This window comes from Amia ocellicauda, chromosome 11 (assembly GCF_036373705.1).
Source record: "Amia ocellicauda isolate fAmiCal2 chromosome 11, fAmiCal2.hap1, whole genome shotgun sequence".
NCBI classification, from domain to species: Eukaryota; Metazoa; Chordata; class Actinopteri; order Amiiformes; family Amiidae; genus Amia; species Amia ocellicauda.
The window spans coordinates 16,789,914-16,815,188 of record NC_089860.1 but is presented as its reverse complement, the minus strand read 5'-3'; the positions used below and the strand labels follow the sequence as shown (position 1 = coordinate 16,815,188).

The following is a 25,275-nucleotide window of genomic DNA, read 5'->3' as shown; positions in this document are numbered from 1 at the left end:
ATTAAATCATAGGTTAACACTCTGAAGGAAGTATGACAAGAAAGCCGAGAGAGAGAGCACAGGAATGGAGACAGTGAAATCAATATCATGCATTAAGCTCACAGGTCCTGGATAGGGACAGACCCAAGAACACACTAAGGAAAAATGAATCGCATGACCGAATACAACAGCCACAACAGAATAAAGTCATTCCGCATTAATGCTGCATGCAGACGGTAATAATGAAGCTGTTACCATCTGGTTTCTGGAAGCAGTAACACCATTCATTGTTGGACAGCTTTCCATCCTTGAAGGAGTCGCAGGAGTTGAAGAGCGGCTGCATGCACTGCTCGTACTTGTCCAGGTAAATCGCAGTCAGCTCAGTGTGGTCCAGCAGCAGGTCATAGTTCATATCCAGCTTATTAAACATCCATCCCAAGGAGTCTTTGCATATGGGCAGGATGCTGGTGTCAAACCCTGGAACGGGAGATAAGATTGTCAGTGTAATTTTCATGAAAGTACCAAACCCCACAGGTTACAACTCAAAGCCACACCACTGACTTCACCTTCGCCGTCTTTGTGTTCGAACCGAGAACGTTTTTATTTGAGCAACGTGAGGACTCGGCTTCCAGATGTAATAGAGAAAGACAACGATGTTTCTTTTATCAGTCTCAGTTCAGAAAGGGTGAAGGATTTCGAGTCTCGGTGCAGGAAAAGTTAAATATTTCTAAGATTACACAGTCACAATCTGCTGTCAGTTTACGGAGAAGAACATGACCTTTTAAAAATGTTGCTCTGTCTGGAACAGTACTGTACTTGTAAAAGGATTCATGAAAAAGGATGTGTGCACAAAAAACCCAAATTGAAAAATGTGTATTTCACACCATTGACCATCAGATCACAAAAACATCATTCCCAATGGTGGACAGGGGAAAAGAAAACAGTAATTGTTTTGAATTAGATTTCCTGTGAAGGGTAGAATTGTCAAGCACAGCTGAGCACAAGTTGTTTGTCATCTCGGTGTTACTTACATGTCATCTGTGTGCAGAGCAGTAAATACAGTGGTCGAAAAGCAACGTTTTCGTGTAAATATTCAGGAGACTATATATAATGCGATCTTAAAAAATATATAATTGTGATAGTTTTATATACATTTTTTAAAAGGTAAAAAGCTATTTATTTTAATATTCCACAAATTGGAAGTGACATTTAGAAAGCCAAAACTTCAAAGCTGTAGGGACGATTATTACCTGTAATCACACACTCATAAGTGTCACTATGCGGAGGCAGTAACCTTTACCGTGCTTGGAACAGGCATCCAGTTTTATAACTTTAAAAGTCCAACCTTTACTGGGTTACATTGTGATATTTTACAAGACATCCCATATTATGCAGAGATTATATATAACAATTGCTTTTGGCTTGAAAGAAGGAGTTGACATAGCTCGCATTAACAGTAATGGTGCCGCCACGGTGCCCACACTAGAAAACCTAAAGACGTGTACCGAGTAACCGACTCAACCAGCTTGGGCACCGATGTTAGATTCACTCACGACTCCACAAGGTCCTTGAAGACATCCTGAGGCGTATTAACCCATTCCATCATACATATTTCATACATTTGCAATATTTCATTTATATTTCATATTTAGATGGGGATTATATATGTATTATTTAAATTTGAGCACAAAGATCATGTAACATTTTAGAGATGTGGATAATCTGATATTCATGGAAAGCAGATAATACATTTCTTCCCCACATGATGAATTCTCCCACAAATAGCATATGCAACACTGTCTTAATAGGAGCTGATCTGTTAAAATGGGTAAGTAACCTACATGTATTTATTAACATAAGTGCGTAGAACAAAACAATGCCAGTAGTCTCTGTTTCTTTAAGAAACAAACAACATTTGAATAAGGTTATTGGATCAATAAGCTGCGAGCAAGATGATAAAGTAAAGCAGAATGGATTGTGTTTTAAAAGAAAAACAAAGATCTTGACAAGTTTTTAAATCCAGTTCCTTCACAGTTCTATATATGGCTTCTAAAATTCCGTCAGTTATATTGAACATTATTCCTTTGTGTTTGTATTAAACGCACGTTGGACTGCTTTGGTTTCACTGTGCACCCCGGGCCATGCTTTTCCAGCTATCAAAGGTACATGAAAGCCTCCAAGGGAAAATAGGTTGTGCACATGCAGCCTGTTCACATGGTCATACACATTGAGAAGCTTCTTCCTCCGAGATCAGAGTAAAAGAAGGTAAATAAATACATTTAAACATGCTGTTAATATGAGGTTGTCCAAACATAAGTAGAGAAAAAGAAACACCTACCATTGAATACCAGTAGGATATTTGTATGATATATAAGTCAGCAGACTATTCATACAAAGAACATTATTTTAAATATTAGAATATTAGACATAGAAAAATAGTCAAATATGGATATCAACTTTCTGAAACTTGTCACTATTTTCCTTCTGATAATAAGCATTTGATTATTAATTACATGTATTGATATTTATATCTCTGCATTATCTGAAATTCAGGTCAGTCTGGCCTTACGAGATTGTCTTAAGTATCTTAATAATTGAATTTACAGCTGCAAATTAATATTTCAATATTTCCTCCTAGCAAGGTCAGGCAATATTAAGTTTAACGATCAGATTTCTGCCTATGGCAACATGCAAAACAGCTGGAAAACAGAAAAGGCTTGAGAAAATCAGATAACACTACTAAGAATAACAGTTACAATACAAATTATTATTCCCATTATTCCCATCATACCATCGGCCTGTTCTTTTGTCTCCTTGCATTTTACATCTACTGAAATTATGATTTAGTACTGTTATTAACTGTAAAAGAAAGAGAAAAATAAATAAAGGTTTTTCAAATGTGTTTTCACCGATGATTGGAAGGGAGTATAGCAGAAAAGTAAGTCCAGTTGATCCAGCCCCTGAAACACTACTGAAGAGCCAGTGATTGACTTCCCTGTGTAATTTCAGCTTTCTGAAGACTTTCCAGTATTGGCTTTTTCTCTTGGAATAGTAAGTGTCCTTGGCAATTATTAATGCAAGCAACAACACCATCCATAATGCATATAATTGGACTCACAGCAAGAGCGAAATACCATGAAAGGGAAATGCGGTTATAAGAACATTTCTTTCACTTAAACAAAAAATGAATTACATTCTTAATATGAAAATTATATAATGGACATAAAAACAACCTTTGAAAAGCAGTATTTGGGCAATGCAAATGTCTGTTCGGAGCCTCCAGATATTTCACTCTCAAACAAGAAGATTATTTATTCATGGAAGTGCTTTGCCTTGGGAACCAGCTAACATTCGAGAGTAATCAGATCAGTTAGGCTAGGTAGAGCAACAACATCATACCCTTAAAGCCAAGAAGTAAATCTAAGCATTCAATCCAGTACAGCACTGGCTGGCAATGAATCTTCATTAGCTGTGGTATGAAGGGCTGATGGGTAAGTTATGGCGTGTGATTTGGTGGTCTATGAACTCTATAAACAGGATAGGAGAATATTAGGAGAGGTTGCAAAAACTTATTTTCAATAATCAGCTTGCAGCAAGCAGAAATATATGACACACATATATCAGCGTTTTAAAGCCTCCCCCATAACCGGCTGCAGATCATTGTCAATGAAAAATCCATTTCATTGCTTCAAAAGTCCTCATAAAAGTTTACAGCAATCCACCTACTCCGTGTTTAGTAACAGTGTATATTGGGAGCATGAGTTAGAGCTTTATTATGAACCAGAAGGAAGACTGCAGTGAATAGGGGTTGTGCAGGTTATCAAATAGTAATTCTATTATATTTTACAAGGATCGATTTGGCCTATGTTAATCCAGGTCTAACCGACCGGTCGTGTGTCAGTGGAGAGGGAAATATAAAGTAGAAGCTTTTGATGGCAGATCCATGCTTAACTGTATTGTCTGTATTCACCAGAGGGTAAGAACTTGATAGTTATGTCTAGACACTCTGTAGATATGCCCCCTCAAAACAGGACACTATAAATATAAAAAAGAGGTGAATATCATAGGGCTAGACCCAAGCAAAACCTTGACCTACCCAAAAACCGCAAAGTACAAATATCTACCCTATCATTTTTTAATTTATTGCAAGAATTCGCTTAGTACAGTGGTTTTCAAACCGGTCCTGTGAGAACCCCCTGCCCTGCTGGTTTTTGTTCCAACCGAAATCTTAATTACTTAATTTAACGGTATATTGCTTTGTTAGTTCAGGATCCAATTAAGCAATTAAGACCTCGGTTGGAACAAAAACCAGCAGGGTAGGTGGTACTCCAGGACCAGTTTGAAAACCACCGGCTTAATACAATGTATAAATCAAAATGTGATGGGGTAATTTGTAATTTGCGGTTAGCAGGTGGGTGGAACATTTGATGTGGTCTAGCCCATGATGTGTACCTGGAAGGGAAATAAGAGCTACTGTATATCAGAGATAATAGACCTTTAGACCTTTAGTCAGAAAGCGCTCAGTACTTACGCCCTTGTGCTGTGTCAGAAGATGCGGTGGATTTAAGATCTCTGTTGGCATCTTGGTGAAGGGCTCCAAACCAGTCCTTTAGCCTGGAGGCAAGGCTTCTCAGCTCCCTGTCATTGCACGCTACAATAAAGAACAGGAAATGTCAGTGTCAGTGAGGCAGTGAGATTTTTCTCGAGTTTCAGAATCCACAAGGAAGATGTTGCATTTTCTCCAACAGATGTGGGAAAAGTATCACAAACTAGGGACATGTTGGTGGGAATATTTGCTGACAGAAAAGTTTTACTCTTATTTCATGAAATGGGCTGCAGATGTACACCAATGTACAAAATAAATAAATTAGTTTTGATGTGACCTATAAGTAAGGTCATCAACATGGCTACATAACAGGAGAAATCTAGTAACTAGGAGCAATGTATTATACACTACAGTCCAGTGTAATGCAATTCATTTTTTGATTGATGTTAGATATTGCGGCTGTGGTCACATAGAAAGATACCATCACTATGCGATCAGTCACTGTAGAGCCAAGATCTTATCCGTTGAAGAAGATGAGTTTATTCGCACAGGCACTTGTGTTCTCAGGTAAAACAATGATACTATTCAAACTCAGGACCTTATCGAACAGAGAAGGTTGATACAAACAATATCCTTTGGTGAGTTCACCTGTACAGCGCTTGTGGACTTGTGCCAGCGTCTATGAATCAAACAACCCTGCAGTGCTAGAGAGAGGCTAGAGCCAAGCAACTTTTATTTCAGCAACATTTCCATGGAATTATAATAGGCCCGAAAGCTGACTTCACAGTTTGAGTCTATAAATCCTAATGCGGTACACTCATTCATGCAAATGATTGTGTGCATTGTAGAATACGCTCATGCACTGTTCTTAAACAGGATGTTGAGCAACAATGTAGCTCAATACTGTGTACAAAGAAGCTTTCCTGGTGGGGAAAGTAACATTCTTAGTTTTTAATATAGTACCCAAGCCTCACTTATACAGTTCTTCAAAACAAATCACTCCACGTAACTAAAAAGTCTATCCAATATAACAATTCAAATAGCCGTACTCGGAAAACACAAGTCTTTTATCTTGTCCCCTTTAAACGACAGCTTGTTATTTCATGTAAACATCAGTCTGAAGTTCCTAAATTATAGTGCATACGCTAAATATGCACCATGAACTAGAAAAGGATCAATAAAAACTGTCATATTGTAGATATGTAAACAAAGTAGTATATCATTTAAACATTAAGCTGTTGAATCAGCAGGCAGATTAAAATATATTGGTGCACAACAAGTAGCCTACATAATTTTAAAGAACACCTTACAGTATTTCAATTACCAGTTTGTTTACATTCACAGTAATGCTGTGTGTGCATTGAAGATGCCAGCCCCACGTTCATAGAGAGAATGGATTTATAATTGGCAGTATTGTAAACACAGAAAGTCCTTATTTATTGAATATGTTCAATTATAAAAAAATAAAAATAAGAACAAACAAAAAACATGTGTTCTGCTTTATTTAGCATATACCATCTGCTGATGTTGAATTCAGATCTATTTTTGAAGTAATTACATGCAAATTGTATCTAATTTCCAAGTGAGGCCACTAAAATACTTCTGCAGAAACGGACCGCCACAGAGAAGAAAAAGGTCAATCAATTGTTACACTGCAAAAAGGTAATTCTCTTGTTTTCACATGATAGAAAAGACAGTTGAGGTCAGCTTTGCAATCAATGCATCTGTACAGCCAAAAGGCAGTGCCTGGGAGTGTTGGAATTGAATTTCAAGGAGCAAAGTAAATAAAAAAAAAAAGTCAGCACATGGCAGCAGCACAAACGCATCTGCCAGCTTCCAAATACGAACTTTGCAAAGGCGCAAGAATAAATTACACACCGGATCCATCACCACAGGCCTGGAATCAAATGAAGAGAAGAGGCAGGAATTGCGGTAAAACATTCATTTATTATAATAAACTCCAAACAGGATCAGCACGTCATCTCTTTGCACGTGGCATATACTTCTCCAAATGCTATTGTGAGAATATTCTGTAAACCCAATCTTTACCTCTTTACCAAACTTTACCTCTGGATGTGATCTTTGAAAAATATCTTCAACTCAAACTCAGCGTCAACCACAGCTATCTCAGTAGTTAATTAACGCACTTTCATCCATGCACTGAGAAAGTATGGCATTGGAGAAAAGAAAAGAAAAAGAAACATGTAACAATTGAGCCTGAATTTCTAACAGTGCCCAGGTACTTTAATAACAAATTTTCAGAGATATTACACAAAGCACAGGTTGCATATGTTTCTCATTAACGAGATAGTGTGCTCTAGCGAATGTCTTTGTTCTGTGTGCAGTCTTGTACAATCCTTTCTTCTTAGCTTTTATATGATTCTGGAGTATATTTATCCAGCTGAACTGCTTGTTGAGAAAAGCAACAACTAGTTCTTTCATGAAGTGGATGGTAAACCATCTTCAAATACCATGTTGGCCGTAGTTACCACGCTTTGAAGTCGTCATTCATTGTAGATGAGAAATGGTGTGATATGGGAATGGTTCGCTTTGACTGAGGCTCCGCAATATGGACTCATTAATAACAACAGTGAAATAATTGAGGGCCACTTTCAGAACAACTACTGAGGTGCTCAGGATGTGATATCCCCTAATGAGAAGAGGCAATTTGCTTTATTCACAAGCCTAATTCTACAAAGGAAAAAAGAAAAGGCAATCACGGCAACAGCAGAGCATTGGTCATGGAGTATCTAAATACATGCATAACAAATTGGTAACTGCAATTATCTCTCTCATTATTGATTACAATTGAATCATCCCCATGGCTTATTCAATGTTTTATAATGTATTGCTTTCCTCCCAACAGTTTAAGACTTTAGTAATTAAATAAATTTACATAATTGTTAAGATTCCACCTGTTTTGCTAAATATTTATATCATGTGTGCTCTCTTCTGTGTGAGTAAAACTTTTAAGACCATAATTAGACTATATGCAGAGTCATCACAATCTGGAACAAACTCCCCAGCGATGTGGTTGAAACTGAAAATTTGGGAATATTTAAAAATAGACTGGATAGGAGGATCCTTGGATCACTCAGTTATTAATGGACACCAAACAAGTAAGATGGGTCGAATGGCCTCCTGTCGTTTGTAAACTTTCTTATGTTCTTAGTCAAGACCATTAAAATTAAATCCAGACAGAAAAAAAACATACAAAAGTACTTTAATTGTCTACAAAGTAAATGAATGCACCTAAAAAAGGACTGATTGAAGAATTCCAAATCAATTACCAATGAATGCCTCTCTGTCATAGATTGGTGATGAATGAATGCAATCTCATTGCTGAAAACAATGTGGGATTTCATTATGTGAGAATCATATAACATGCATATGAATGGCATGCAAGAAAGTAATTCACTCTGGAGGATCAGTATTTGTTTTTATAGACCAGTGATTTGTAGCTTTATATCTCACTGGTGTATATTTATGTATTTTATTTCTGCATCCTGCTTCATAATTTGCAACGCAACACATTTGAGTAGACAACACAAATCAATTTGAAGAGTTGGAGTATGGGTTAACTTGGAAAAAAAAACATGGTATCTTCTCTGGATTTTAATTCTATTAGCTGCACTGAAAATCCAAATGCGAGTCACTTCTCCAAAGAGTAAATGAACGGCCACCAAGGAGTTTAGGACAGTTCTGTACCTGACTGGCGACTACAAAAAAGTGAAGTGTCGGCTGTCTGTATGGTTACCAAGCCGCACTTTTCTTCTTCTAATAGTCTAATAAATTCTCTGATGATTATCTTATGTTGCCATTTTTTAAAACATCGATTTGTGGACAGTTAAACTACATGGGGCCACTTCTTATTCAACACTTTGAAAAATATATAAAACTTATATAGGGAAAACATTTACTGAAGAGCATAATTATGGCTGTTCTATGAGCAAGTGCTGTGAGAATAAAGTGTCCTTCTATAGTACAGTGCAAAAGTTTTAGGCAGGTGTGAAAAAATGCTGTAAAGTACGAATGCTTCCAAAAATAGACATGTTAATAGATTATATTTATCAATTAACTAAATGCAAAGTGAGTGAACAGAACAATCCATGTTCATATTTGTGTGACCACCCTTTGCCTACAAAACAGCATCAATTCTTCTAGGTTCACTTGCACAAAGTCAGGAATTTTGTAGGCATATAGTCAGGTGTTTGATTAAACAATTATACTAGACAGGTACTAATGATCATCAATTCAATATGTAGGTTGAAACACAGCCATACAGGAAAATACATTTGGACATTGTTTTTCTGATTTTTATCATTGTAGGCTATTTACGTTATAGTATTTAGTATGGTTATGATAGGATATGATGCTTTTCTTGTCTCCAATGCTTTGATAATTAATAATAGTATTAATTATTAATAATAGTAATATCATACCATTTAAGAATTGATTGATTTAAACACTTTGCCTACTACTTAAACATTTCGGAACAATGCCAGTTCCCTTCAATGGTAAAACCGGGCATCGTGGTAAATTCTTCAATTGTATACCGGTACTAAAAATCGGTCACAGGCACAGCCGTAAATGTATTGTCAATCATGCACAATTCCACATAATATAGTGACTTTTATTTAGGTCACAGTGATAGCAGGACATGAGAAATTAAATGTCATGTCATGAGTGATTAAATCCGTCTCCCCAAAGATGCATTACCAGCCCAACACTCTGTATTTATTTTTCCCCAAAGTTCCCTTTCCTAAGTTGATGCGTGCTGCACTTATTATTCATGCATTCCTTAATTGAATAAGCCACTTGTGTTAAGCACCAGCCCTTATCTGATCTGTCAGTGGAAATTGAAAATCTATACTGTGCTTTGCTGATGGACGATCTGAGGCACATTAGGGATGGTGTGGGGGGTACAAAGGGAATAATGAACCCTCTGGGCTAGTAGATAGTGGAGGGCATCATTCATTTTCTTATGCCAACCCACCCAAAAGGCCAAACAATCTGACACAAGCAAAGTTCATGAAGTGCAACCTTAGAATAAATCAATAAGGCGAAGAAAAACCCATGCGTCACTTTCCCATCCAAGGTTAATCAGTCTAAGATGTGTTAAATATTGTAAATGAGAACAGCATTCTGATGAACAGAGAAAAATAAGGAACAATAGAACCAAGTGACCAAGCAGAACAGGAGCCTCCCTCTGCTGGTAATGGATTTTATCAGAGGTCCTGTGATACTGCATGTAGAGACTAGTTTTGTATAAGGAACAATTTGTGTTGTTATATTTTCAGCACTTTCAATATAACCGCAAAGTACATTTTTGCTGATGCATTTCTCTGTTATAAATACACAGATCTACATAAAACTGATTTGGACTCATTGTCTTGCTCTAGTTATCTGTTATCCATTTTCAATGTCTTTAATTTGCCTTACGCGCTTTTAGGCAATGAAAATAACCAGATCTACACACACACAACCCCATCTCTAGGAACCTGAAGTGAAACAGACACACACAACAGTGTTCTTTTGAACAAGTCCATTCAGTTAGACGTAAGACAACCAGTGACTGCAAATCTGTAGAGCGACTGAACTACAAACCCACTGATTGTACCTGGTAATACAGCCCACAGGTATAATATTCATATTGAGTTCCAGGAACATTTTACCTTCAGTCCCATGGACAGGGTGAGAGCTGAACTTTCTGTGCTGCAGAAGCTGTGGATGGATTTTCTTCCTAGAGGGAAAACTAGCCCTTTATATATCGGCCACATTTGCTGATGCATGCAATTATTGAGATAGCGATGTTAAAGTTATATATTACAAAGGTGACTGCATAGCACATTTTGCACAGAACACATTATGAATACATACTGTAATTCATTGCTGTACCCTGCTCAACGAATCATGGGTCAGAACTAATCATTATTACTATACCAATGGTCCCAGATTAATCATTATTGAGTAATAGCAGTATTGTAACAGGAGAAACCCAGCACCCTCTTAAAACATGTAGTATTGTCTCACACAATAGCGAGTCATTATGAATTGTTATTGTAATTTAAATATCCTACTGGCATTTTGTTGTTTTGCCTTGCTTTCAATTCAGCAGCCAGAAAACATTACCACAAAAATAACAATACACTACATTTAGAGTTGTGTAATATTATTCCTAAAAGCTGTTCAGCAGTTAAGCAGCAGCAGAGTTGTATTAGCATAACCTGATTCAGACGGGTACAAGTGTGTTCTCACTGGTATTTGCACCTCCATTTGCTTAAGAGATTATAAAAATGCAGCCGAGCTCAGTTATTGTGACAAAACGTTGACAGGGAGGCTTACCAAGAAACAATGATTGACAGGGTAGCTTTAGTTGGTCAAAGTGACACAGCATTCCATTCCCAGACCAAATCACAACATTGACCCAACTGTGAAGCATGAATTACAAACCTGTACCCCATCGCATTTTGATATACTACTAGTAGAAAGCAGCTTCTAATAATAAATAAAACATAATAGGATACAAGATTGTATTTTGAAATTCATACGTAGGTCAATGTTTTGATTCGCTTTCAATGCCCATAATGACATTGTGTATGTGTGTGTATTATATATATATATATATATATATATATACACACACACACACACACACACACACACACACACACACACACACACACACACACACACACACACACACACACACACACACACACACACTATAAACATACTGTTACAAAGTGATTTACACTGCCTGTAGGAAATATTCATCCCCCTTGGCCATTTTCACATTTTGTTGAGTTACAACCAAGAGAATTTGGATTGTGAAACAGTAAATGAAAAAAAAAAAAACCTGAAATGTCTTGGTTAGAGAAGTATTCACCCCTCTGAGTCAAAACTTGAAAGAACCACCTTGGTCAGCAATTATAGCTGTCTTTTGAGGTCATTGTATTTGGCAAAACTGATCAACCTCTGTCAAGTTGGATGAGGATCGTTGGTTGCACAGCAATCTAAGTCTTGCTACAGATTCTCAACCTATTTAAGTCCGGGCTTTGACTGGGCCACTCTAGGACACTCACTTTCTTGTTTTTAAGCCACTGCAGTGTCTTTGGCTGGGTCATTTGGGGGAATTGTCCTGATGAAAGTTGAATCTGTGTCCTAGTCTTAGTTTTTTTGCAGACTGAAGCAGGCTTTCCTCTAGGACTTGTTTATATTTAGCTCCATTCTCTACCCTGACAAGCTTCCCAATCCCTGCTGATGCAAACCATCCCCATATCATGATGCTGACACCACCATGCTTCACAGTAGGGATGGTGTTACCTGGGTGAAATGCCGTGCTAAATTTGTGCCAGAAATAATGCTTTTCATTTAGGCCAAATAGTTAGATTTTTGTTTCATTGGACCACAAAATCTTCTGCCACATATTTTCAGATTCTTCTACTTGGCTTTTAGCAAATTCCAAATGAGATTTTACATGGTCTTTTTTCTGAAATAGCTTTTGACACTTTTACATACAGGCCAGTTTTGTGGATTACCTGAGCTATTGTTGACACATGGACAGTTTCTCCCATGCTGTAGGTCTTTCAGAGTCTTTCATGGTGGCTTCGCTGACCAATGCCTTTCTTACCCGACTGCTCAGTTTGGGAGGACAGTTGCTCTAAGCAGATTCTGGGTAGCGACTTTTCACAAAATTATCCTGGAGTTGTTTTGAAAGCTTGGTCTTCATGGTAGTATCTTTGCTTTGAATGCACTACCCAACTGTGAGAACTTAGAGACAGGCTGATCATGTGAATCATGAGATTAACCTTTTTTGCACATTGATGGACTCCATTCAACCTATTGTCTGAATTCTGAAGGCAATTGGTTGCACTTGAGTTTATTTAGGAGTTCATAGCATAGCATAGACTTTTATTCACCCCTCCATTGTTTTCCACAATGAAAGTGTGGAATCGGTTGTGTTGATTAGGAGAAAACAAATCAATTTAAATGCACAGAAAATTCTGGTTGAAACGACAAAACGTGAAAAAGTCCAAGGGGGGTGAATACTTCCTATAGGCGCAGTATATGTGCAAAGCAATCCAAACCTTTCATGGAAAGTTTTAAGAACATCATTGTGTTGTACATGCTCTTCAACTCAAACAGGGACTAAAACCCAGATGGCTTAATCGTATGAGGTCATTGAGAGTCTACACACATGGCTACGTCATTAGTCTAGTGACATTGATTCAATAAGTGTCTACAATGTAAATTACATTCATCCCCTATTATTAAGTTGCCAGATGTGAAGCTATATAATATCATGCTTACAAATACATACATTTTAAATTACATTATAAGCCGCCCTCATTTTTTATTTATGTAAAACTAAAAATGTACATCCACCCCAATTTAAATGTGCACTACTACACTACTATGTGAACAATCATGCATCTTATCTACATAACTCCAGTTCACACTTTCAAATATGCCATATTTACTTTTCTTTTGCTCATTGTAATATGCATACAGCATCTGCTGCATTTCACTGTAAATAAAGAAAGAAAAATGTCTGTGCATCCCACTTGAGGATTTCAGTATAAGTGCATTTGAATAATGTTTAAAAACATTATGCAAAAAGGTCCTAAATGAGTCCTCTTGGGTATGCTAGCCCATATCTGGAGTTTACTGCCTCACAGATTGTGGTGGATAAAGGACAAGCTCTAGAAGCAGTCCTCGCCTGTAGACAAACTGAAATGCAATTGGTGGTGCAATAGTTTCCTAGACTACCAAGCATCACCAATCAGTAAATACATCTGTTCACGAGTTGTCTGCATCTACAGTTTACCAAGGATGGATCCACTTCATGGAAATGTGTTATATCTCAGACTCATTCCTTGCACACATTCCTTTGCTTTCTAAATCCGCCAGTTATTTATCAGTCCAACTGCAGCTTGAATTTTGCAAAAGGTTGTCTAAGGACAGAGAAGGATGAGCCGCCTGCATTTCTGCGAGAAGGCCTGAGACTGTGGAGGCAGCACAGAGCGTACCGTCAGATAAATGACTGCTTCTTCTGTGACGTGTGCCCCTGTCACACATTATCGTCACCTGAATGCTGCCGTTGTGTCCTGTACTGTGTGGAACCCGGCAGAATTAGGAAACACCTGTGCTATGCTGCAAAACATAAATCAAACTTGAAATAAAAAAAACATAGTATTACGAGATGCATATCTTTAAACCGTGTGCAGCCAAGACGGGGGATTCGGACATATACTCAAGGCCATTCTTTCCAAAAGTAAACTAATTCTTCCTGTCCTCGACGCCCAAGAATACTAAATTAAAGCCAAGGGAAAACAATGTTAAACAACAAGGACTGCCAGTCTCTAAAGGTCAGGCACATTAAAGTTGCACTTAATCTTTTTTATCTAGCGTCTGATCTGTGTGTGCACTGCATAGCAACAATTGCGTGTAAAAATGAAATGCTTTGTAGCCTTAGAGTTTTATGTAGTTTGCTAATGATGATTACCAAAATATGTAATTTTTATAGGACTTGAAAACACCTCCTGCTATTGTGAAATGAGTGCTTAGATTATTTTCACAGTGAACATAGATGTGTAATCAAATATATACATATATATTAATATACAAATGTATGCAAAGCACTTGAATACAATATTATTACAATGCATCAAATTGTAGAACGTGCAATGTCGTTAACTTGTAACATAATTCACAACATTTAAACTAACAAATCTGATTTTATGTTTATTTGAAAAGGGATTTGGATTATGACTTAACTCTTGACCAGATAGTGGTTATAGTTCAGGGTGAATAAGAAAGTATATATTCTTATTAGGTTTGTTTTTTCCATATATGAGACAAATATTGGAATACATTCAAACTCTACCCTGTCAATATGTTAAAAATGATTGCTCATTAGGATGAAACTGATTCTGGAAGCAATTCATACACATCTACACGAGCACAGGACTCTAAGGATACACAAAACCAGAGGAATGACCTGGGATGCCTTCTTTTAAGGGAAGATGTTGCACTGTGTGTGATCTCTGAGCCAACTTCATTCAGCTCGCCTCCGGAGAACGCTTCAGAGAGATTCGGAGAGATTATTTTTTTCGATTGCAGACGCAGTGTAACTTGTAATGTCTCCAAGGTCAAAATAAATAGACTTGCAGCTGCCAGCGGGGACAGATAAACACCCTTCTGCATCACCTCAGGATCTTGGCTCATGTTTGTAAAGACAGATTACACGGGTTCGCTTACACATCCCTGACAACCTGAGTGATTGTGCCTTTGCAGCGTTCGAAAAGAAAGAAATAACGGTGGAAATGACTGAAAAGAACACAAAACACTCGGCGGATCTGAGCCGTAAGTCAGAGCAGATGGCCCAGGTTTCGGACAACCTCCGGGAGGTGACCGAAAAACCCCTGGAGGTGGGAGCCTGGGACAGACGCTGAAGCATTACAGCTGTGCGGTTTTGAAATACATATCAGAATGGATGGAAATATAACTTTCACTTTTCTATCCAAGGCAACACAGGCAACCCTTTCCACCGCCACACACACACACCCTGCAGTAAATCAATGTTACGAATTCGGGCTGTCTGTCAAGGATGCCCCGTTCCGCTTCTGTAAGCACATTTCCACAACACATGCATTTCCCTGGCCCTGACCTCAGAGGTGGGCCAGAACACCAGATGTAGCCGTTTCATCCTTCCTTTCTAACCAGGACCAGGCAGGTGTACAAGCAAGTTAGGTCTGAACACAGTGATAAGCCTCAAAGGCCATCGGAGAGGTCTCACTGCCTGTCTCTCTCTGTTGCTTTATCTCGCTCTCTAACGCGGACTGGGTTTCTTTCATTCTCTGCGTCAGAGTTGCTATGGCACCTGAATAGAAAGTATGTTCCAGCTGACTTTTTTTTTTCTTCTTCAACCCCTGTATTCTTAAAACGTAAGAGAAAAATAAATATATATATATTATCGCAAAAACTGAGTTCCACCTTACACTAATGATAATAATAATTACTGCAACAATTGACCGTTTTCGAAACATTTGCAATCAGCAGCGACTCCCTGTGTGGAATAATATGTGGTTTGCCCTTCAAAAATAATTAAACTGTTTTAAAAAGGTGAGTTTTATTTCACTTGTAATCAGATATCTACAAAACACTGTAGTCTGAAATATATATTGCTAAGTATGATGCAAATACTTCGACAGTAAGAAAAAGAAAATAGATTAAGAGGAGATTTGTGTGTTTTACCTAAACAAATAACAGATTCTGGAAAGATCCACAGCTCATTTACTATGGGAGTGATTAGGAATATTCAGAACTACTGGACTCATTTTAAAGTTAATGCCATGACTCAGCACAGTCACTACAGATTTAGTTTATTGGCTGCATGAGTCACAGTGATTACAGTTTTGTTTGTGCTCCGTTAACCCAGACACCTTACTTCAATAAAAGATCTTGCTGCCTGTCTTGTAACTAGTGATATATAACAGGTCTCTGAAAGCAGCATTTCCATTGCTTGGGGCCTTCACTTGTCATATAAAGCAAGGCAAAGGGAAAAAAAATAAAAAAGTACACCTGGATGGTAAAACTGCTGGTGCTGCATGGGGAACCGTTGATGACAGGGAGAGACCTCTGTCCTGTGCCTACAGCTCTAGTCAGAAACACTGTCTGAACAGCCTTGTCAAGTGCTAGCTTTCCTCTCGTGTTCCCAATGTTATGTGCTTGTATGTTCTACAGACTGGCAGTTTACAACTCTATACAGGTGGCTGCACATCACTGCATGTCTAGCCAGGGCGTGAGTTTTGAGAGCTGAGGAAGGCGAGAAATGGAGCTGAAAAACCAAATCCACATCTTACTTATCAAAATGTTTCCAGTTAGCATAGCCTACTACACAACACTCCTGCCTCTCAATGATAACATTTATATAAACATTTCCTTGCCTGACATGGTACGCATACGAGTGTTGATGCCAAATGACTCTTAACCGCAGTAAGGCATTTGTTCCAAGAGGCGAAAGTTGTTCTTTTATGTGTATTAGTGCTTGAAATGGGCTTCTACTAAGCAATGCTAAGATTTCTCCATTTGAAATGTAGAGGCACTTGATTCAAAAGACCCAAAGAGCTTGAGATCTCATGATTGTCGTTTGCTTTTGCATTTTAGTTTCACGACATAGAACTTGTATAAATTGTGCTGTGAGTTGAGCACACATCTCAGCTTTACTCGTGGAGTCTACGCTACCGACCAAAAATAGCAGAACTGGCTTCTATTCTCTTACATACATGGATAATAGAATGTGTTATGTGACCCCATCCTTCACCATGTTCCTGCCTATTCTATTCAACAGCTGTTTTTTTTATTTAAGCTCAAAAACTTTATTAAAACGTGTGAAAATGTGACTCTCTAGTGATGCGAAAACCAAGCTGTAAAATTTGTCAGTGTTGTGTTAGCGACATACATTTCAAAACGAGGGGGAGATAAAAGTACGGGGAGGTCTAAAAATACGACCACATCCACGATTACTAGCATTACTACATTGCTACCACCATTACTACTGATAACAGCTTGAAACATGCGTGCACACATGCTCAGCTTCCTCCGACTCTGAATATTAATGTGTATTTTTAAACTGAAGAAGCTGCTTTCTGTAGAGTTATTTTTTGAAGGCACAGTAAAGAACCACTAGAGGGAGATTAAAACCTCTTCTCCATCTACAGCAAACACAGCTCCTTTAGTGATCATTCATCTGATTACAGCATTAATGAGTCATCATGATTAATGCCATTTTTAGGGATGACATCTTGTCAGCTGATGTTGTCTCTCGATGCAATCGCTGCAAGGACACTTTGATTCTAAAAGCTACAATGGCTTAAAGATTAACCCTTTGACACTGAATACATTCATAAATGAACGATGGACATGTACACATATAAATACTTCACCTTCATCTCCCACCTCTAATGCTAATCATTTGTACACTACTAATACAAATTACACAAAAAGAAACTGAGTAGATTTTCCATATAGAGGGATCTTACTGTACAGTCCTTTCATCTCGCAGTGTGAATGACAGCGTAGGTCTAAGAAAGCAATAATAGTATTTCTAACCTACTTAGTATGCCCCCTTCCCTGTAGTGAGTGCTCCTCTTTCTCTCTGTAGTACATCTCCCCCTGCATGCACAGCCCAAAGGCATGCTTGTATCCCCAAGTATTTAGCTTCAGCCTTAGATTCAGGCTTCCATGAGCAAAAAAAAAAAAAAAAAATCACATTTCTTTAGCAGAGGCAGAGGGCTATGAATCACAATCAGCTCCCTGAATAGAGATATTAAGGGACGAGAGGCATCGCACACTCGATTGGGATATTCAGAATGGATGATGGTAAAGGCATGGCAAATACTTTCAGAAGAGGGATTTCAGGGCTTTCCAGAATCTTTGATCTCTGTAAACAGTGAGAGAGGGACTCCCAGACATGGGGGGCAAATGTTTGGGATTACGTTTGGAAAGATTAGGAGGGGGCCTATGTATGTATGTACATATCTATGCATGCATGTATGTATGCATGTATACATATACACTACCATTTTAGAACATCCCCATTCCCCCCCCCCAAAAAAAACCTGAAAAATAATATACATTTCAGAAGTATATACTGTGTCACTACACCCTCTTAAGCAAACGCATCCGATTTACAGTTTTCGTTGTCATTCAGAGCCACGGGGTAAATGCGCAGTCTGCTCCAGGGGGGTTTAATTAAGACTGTCACAGATCACTCAGTTTTGCAAATAGGCTTATTTTGTTAACCTAACGATTAATCCAGTATATATTATTTGATGTTCTATCAAACACGGCAAAGTTCAGATCCAATTATGTAAAATCATGGTGTGTTAGTAAACTGTAAACAGAGTTTTCCATCTTGACATCTTGAGCTCTCTACGGGCGTGTGTTGCTTCTACCAAAACGTGGATGCTCATGTGTTGATCAGTAGACTGTCTGTCAGAATATGTCATAATTGTCAATATTTTCAGAGTTTTTGTATTCCTACTCAGACCAAGTATCCCCCCACCTCCCCATTTCACGTCAAAGAATGCTTCACATCGTTAGAAAGCTGAGAGTCTCGGCTTTCATGGGATACCAAATACTTGGCAACCAACACAACAGTGAAGAGAACACATGGGATTAAAGAGAAGCACATGAATTTGATGCCCTTGTAAGGGTACCAGAGGGGTTAGTCAGTTTAAGGGATTACATTTTGTTAAACACAATGATTTGTTTTTAGCTCCAATTGTTTATTTGTTCTATGCTTTAATTTCAGAGTACTTTGAGACATTAAACTGTGTTCTATTAAATAAAAACTTGAAAAATGGAGGCACTTCAACTTTTGACCGGTAGTTTATACATGCATGAATGTGTGCGTGTGTGCGTGCGTGGCCATGCTGGTCAAAGTTTGCTTTGCGTTGTTTCTCATCTATTCCATGATTTAACTATTTGCACTTTGTATTGTATTAAGTCAACCTGGATAACGGTGTCTGCCAAGAAATAAATAATAATAATAAATAATAATCTGCACAACTCAACCTGCAGGCAAATCTATTTGTTCACATGATTGATGAACAACAACAATAAAAATAATAAAAAAAGCCTGAAGGGACACTTTTCTTCTTTTTTGTGAGGAGATCTGCGTAAAGGATGTTTACAGTAATCTCTACATTTGCTTAGATTATGAAGTGGTTGATTATGATGGTGATGAGGATTATAATTAAATCACATTATCCATGTGTGCAAACTAATTAACATGTGCAGTAAAGAAAGCTTATTGTAATCAAATGGCCATATTTCTGACTTCAAAAAGAAAAGACAATGATCCTGAAGCCATTGTGCTCTGACGGATCAAGGTGAAAATAGACTGCCTGACTTGCTTCATTAATTGCAAACCACAGAGAATTTTGTGAAATAAAATCCAGGTAGCGGTTTGCCTTTAGCCTTGCAGTAAACTGTAGTGCAGCTCGTCACTTATCGAGACAGCCTGATCCCTGCAGCACTGATAAATTATGCAGCATTCTGCTAAGCCACCACCTCAGAGCGCTCCTAGCCTGCAGTCCGACAGTATTTTCAACGTTTTGCCATGAAAATGCTGAGAAGTCAATCCCTGTCGCAGACGAACATTGTGCTTCTTGCAGGTGCTCCTTCTCAGGTAATTCAATTCTCTGCGGCTTGTGACAGAGACTGCCAGCCAACTCATTGAGCCTCAGCCACTCCAGGTAAAGGTCAGCTGCTTAATTGGGAAAAGGAACTGTCAGTGTTGCTAACTTAAGTCAGTGGTCCCCAAAAACTGAATTACAAAGAACCTAACCTTTGTGCCATTTCATTCCAAAAGATAAAACGATCAAAGAACTGTGCCGAGCAATTACGCAACTCTAATATTCTTTCTTGCACCCAGTATTACTATTTGTATAATTGTTGTTATTCTAATTGTCATTATTTTTGTTATTCTTGATATTATTATAGATCCAATTCCAACAGCTATTTTCAACAGCTATTTTTGTGCTCTCCGTTAACTAACATTATTAATGAATCACTGCTTTTGCTACCATTGACCAAACAATTCTTTTGAGCAGATTGGAAAAGGATGTAGGGGTCACAGGTTCTCAGCTGGTCTGCATCCTACCTTACTGATAGAGAACAGTACATTAAAATCAGCCAGTATTTGTCACCAAAGAGTATTCATGCATCTGGTGTTCCACAGGGCTCTGGTTTGGGGCCCATTTTGTGTTGCATTTACATTCTTCCATTTGTCTTAAGCATGGTGTGAATTATCACTGTGATGCCAGTGGCACTCAGGTTTACAGGCACACTTCCCCAAACTGGAGCCATCTACAGTGTGTCTCACAAATTGTTTAAATGAGGTGAGGAATTGGATGCAGCAAAACGTTTAAAAACTGAAACCTGACAAGACCGAGGTGAAATCTGAAATGTGAAAATCTTTAACTGGTTATAGATGGTCTTGAAAGCGAGCTTTGCAGTCTAAAGAACCTAGGCATAATGTTTTATCCTAATCTGGCTTTTGATGAGCATATCCACAATATTACAAAAATGTAATTGTACCATCTACGTAATATTGCTTGCATTCTCACTTGTTTCACCCAGGGAGATGCAGGAAAGCTGATGCATGCCTTTGTTTTCTCCCGTATAGATTACTGTAACTCTTTGCTTGCTGGTGTGCCTAAAAACAACCTAAAACTGCAATATGTACAAAACACAGCAGCGAAAATCTTTACTAAAACCAAATTGTTGGACCATATCACTCCAGTCTTAGTTATGCTACATTGGCTTTCAGTAGATTTGAGAGTACAATTCAAAATATTAATATTAAGATGATGATGATTATTCTAAAGAGTTCATTTATTTGTATAGAGTGTTTTTTTAACTGCAACCAAAAATATATTTTAAAACATTATATTGATATCTGTATAATAACATTTATTAAAATGCATTGCAATACATCTAAAGCAGTTATTTAACACCATAATCATCCCTGCTGTCAACCACCTTTGAAAGACTCAATTGACCTTTAGGCAAAGAAAAACTATTGTACCAGACAGCGTATCACATGATGATGATAAAAATCACAAGATAAGAGATCTGCTTCACTCATTTAGTGACAATCCTTGTTACAGATTGTATGTAGCAGGAACAGGTTACTCTTTTAAAAACAGCAAGAAGGTAAATTAAAATAGAAAAGGGTACACTTATGCAATTTAGTAAAATGACAGGTACATGGTAATGAATGTCTTATCCAATTGATGTAATGCTTCTAAATGAACCCCTTTGCATAGCTAAGCTTACCTGTGTCAACTAATCTGTGACATCTCAGAGTCTGGCAATGCTGACCTTGTGTCCCTCAATAACAGCAAATTGTGTGCAATGGCCGTGTTTATCCAGGTGTGTCAGGTAATTCCCTGGCAGCTGCATGAGCAAATTGGAGCACAGTGTGATTCGTTAATCTCGTTAATGCTCTCTTTCACTCCCTGCAAGGAGGGAGTCCATACTTGAAGGGTTTACCATGCTGGTCAAAGTCATATAATGATTCCCACTGGGGATGACTGCTGGCATTTAGCATGACTAATCCCCCTAAAAGTTTGCCAAGACAATTCCAGCAGGTTAGACAATACATAAAGTTCACTCAAAATGGTCATTGAATTTGCCTGGCCCACCTCTGGCAAAACACTTAATCTTTTCCCCAATTTATATTGAAATCTTTACACAAACCTCATGGGCTTGTGTAAAGCACTTCACTGGAGAACAATGCAAACACTATGCCCCAGTGTTATTAAGTTTAAAAAGTATCTCATAAGAAGTCATAAGAAGAGGGACACTGCAAAGCTCAATTTGTTTTGATTGTTAATCATCAGGCACTTTCAATTCCATTATCTGAGAGTGCAGCTTGAATAATATCATGGGCATTTCAATTGAAAAAGAACAATTACTTTGTTGGAGAGAGGGAGCCCCGACTGAGAACATTACTTTTTGATGTATGTGCCTTCTCTTAAATGTATTAAACACCTGAAATTTGTAAAGGCTGACAACTTGGGCAAGAAATTGAAAAAGTTCTTCATTCATTCCATACGCGTACTTCTGATTACACCTGGATGGACCCTTACATACATCTCAGAGAAATAATGGAATTCCGACATTTTTCTATTATAATATATTTTACATTCTCGGTCATTACGTCGACACATCGTATGTAGAACAGCTATTTATTTTTCATGGATTCTTACAAATAAGCCATAATTTAATTTCCAAGGTACCCAAACTGCAACAACTGGTTCACCTAGACTAGTTCACTTGCTCCCTCACATTGATGGGCTACTGTCTAAGTCATCAGTTCTGCTACTTGGAAGGACTTCTGATGCCAGGATTTGCATGCTGTCTCTCAGAGGGGTCTCCCAGGAGGATGTAAGGAAAGCACCAAGTCTGCAGTAGAAGTCATTGCACTGCATTCAAATTTATGGAGCTGGAGGAAAGAAATTAGGTGAGTCTGAAAGCTGTCGTCAACAGTTAGGGGGATTAAGGAAAAAGCCACTCGATCCACCGACTTTTTCCTCTGTGAAGAAGTTATTGAGATGCAAGAGCAGAAGTGTCACAGAGCATCCCTCCATGCAGATTTCAATGCAGCTGGCATTCTTTCATTCATGTATACTGACGTGTGGCTCGACTGACAGAGGGTCAATGTCATCTACGCCGCCTAAAATATGATTTTCTTTCAGGTTACTGGGACGTCATGTTCAGCCTATTAAAGTCAACACAGACTGAGCGTGTCGCTGTCAGTTCAGTAATTGAAAATACATAAACTGAAGATTTCAACACAAAATGCTGGATGACAAGATTTAAACTCGACGACCTCGGCAGCGCAGGTGGGTCTCCAGAGAGGAAAATGCTCGTAACAAAAAGAGTTTCCTTTCAAAGAACCAAAAAGAACGTTTTTCCACAGCACTTGATGTAACAGGTAGTCTGGGAGCACAAATGAACAGACATGCAAGCTCTGACATGTACAACAAACTTAAAGTGGTCTTAAGTAGCTTGTCAATTTAAAAGGCCAATATTATCAGGACTGAATGTAAATTTCACAAAAAGTCCTTTGTAATCACTGTGTGGGGCCCAGAAGGACAGTAATAGGAGTTATCCAAACAAGTACTTTCAACAGCTAAGGAAAAACAGTAATTTTTAGGTGCAATTAATAGTAAATCACAATGGTAACACCATACAATAGGTCTCCCAAATTACAGTTTATACACATAGTTGGTAATCAGTAACTACTGTTAGATACTCATAAGAACAGTGTAATTATGTACTTGTTAACATGTACTCAATGTGTAAAAATGAACAGTGTATGTAAGTACACATTTGTCTGGTAAGGACGCCTTTGGAGCTATACTGGGCATCATAGGTGTAGGTTTAGGGGGGGACAAGTCCCTCCCATGTGGACAGAACTTTAAATTGTCCCCCCCAACATTGTATGCCCGGCTCCATAGACGTAGGGGACACAACCCCCGCAATACTGAGAGTGTCCCCCTCAACATTGACAATGTTGTGCCCAATTCCAAAATGAAACCTACGCCCCTGCCCGGCATGGCCCACTTCATACACATTAAGAACATGTTAACAAATGCTTTATTACACTGTTCGTATGAGTAGCTAACATGTAGTTAATGAGTACCTACTATGTTAATACACTGTAATTAGGCAGACCTACTGTAAAGCATTTCCATAATAAGATTATATATAATTATACTTGAAGTTATTGCACTCTTTTATGGATATAGACCTTACGAAAGTTAGAAATAATGAGCTCTGACCTCTAATACTTAAAGTAATAACATATCTGTATCTCTATATATATAGTGTACCTCTGTGTAGGGGCTGGGTTGTGCGATTCCAGGGATCAGACTGGAAGCTGTGGACTGTTGGAAATGCTGGCTGGGTGCCAGGGGCAAAAAGAAAGCCTGTATAAAGACACTGGGTTTAAAATGAAACCTAGTCAAGGTGTGAGCGCTGACTAAACTGCTAGGCTTGGGCCACTATTCAGCTTACCAAGTAAAATGCTCCACACACCGGTAAAATCATGTGAAGGTTTTGGTGGAAGCAAAGGGTTTAGTAGATGTATTGTAGTGGGTTAGGGATACGGCATTTCCTTTTTATAGAGCTTCCTTCATTATTGGAAGCAGGTGTGTTGACAGGTGTCTGCAGTCTCTGTGAACTGCGGGTCTGTGGCTGAGCGACTGATCCACCAGGGGGATCCTTCCTTATATAGCAGCCATCGTGAGCTACGCCCTGCAGTGTGTCAAGATATATCATCAGAATCACTCCATTAAATTGCCATCATACTTTGTATAGTTTTGAAAATATAGTTTGCATAAAAATCTGTCAGGCTCAGTAGTGAAATGCACCAACTAAAGAACAAATAAATCAATGTGAAAGATAACAAGTATCAAACAAGAATATAGCCATCTTAAAAAAGGTAAATAATAGTGGAGGGAACTTCACGATCAAGACTGGTCTCCAGGTGTCAGCTCCGCAGTGTGACGCAGGTGGTTTTGTACCTTGATGTTAAACTCATGAGATGAGTGAGAGGATGCAAGCAGTGATGTGAAGGTGACACTCAAGTGTGCCATTAAGAGGAGCAATGGACCCTGAAACACTGGCGGCTGTATTCTCTCTCTCAGCAACATCTGCATCTAAATCGACCACTTAAAGCCTCTTATAACACCTTTAATTTAAAGCCCTGCTTTTAATTTAACATTATGTAATGCACCAGCATGGTGACCGAATCTTCACAATCCCCTTTCACTTCATTTAATGATAGTTACTCACTGACGGTTTTTGTCCCTTTCTTTGATGATTTGCAATGCCTCAGCCCATGCTTCAGCGGCTAAGAAATGAGTTAAGATTTCAGCAGGAAATTCGAAATAAACTAAGCTCAGCAGCCCTCCAGTGGGCTTTTAGGGCAGTGGGTGTGATGAATGTTTCTTGCCGTTGTTGTTATTTTAATTATTTATATTGTACAATATTAGTCTGGAGACTGCCTTATTCTGTTAATACCAACAAAACAATATTTCAGCACTACAGATCTATAAAAGTCCAATTAATAGCAATTCAATTTCATGTCATGTCATTTTAACGAATGACTTGAGAATCTGATGATGTAATGGATTCAACAGCCACATGGCAAAAGAAGCCAGATG

General features: G+C 38.3%; 1 protein-coding gene across 1 annotated transcript in view; it reads right to left on the bottom strand.

Moving 5' to 3' along the window:
- spock1 (SPARC (osteonectin), cwcv and kazal like domains proteoglycan 1) overlaps window positions 1-25,275 on the bottom strand; it is a 247,271-nt gene that overhangs the window by 10,234 nt on the left and 211,762 nt on the right. Inside the window, exons 8-9 of the mRNA XM_066716705.1 lie at window positions 4,511-4,630; window positions 235-456 (exon numbers count right to left, since the gene is read on the bottom strand). Coding sequence (XP_066572802.1) covers window positions 235-456; window positions 4,511-4,630 — 342 coding nt within the window. The remainder of the gene's footprint in view (window positions 1-234; window positions 457-4,510; window positions 4,631-25,275) is intronic.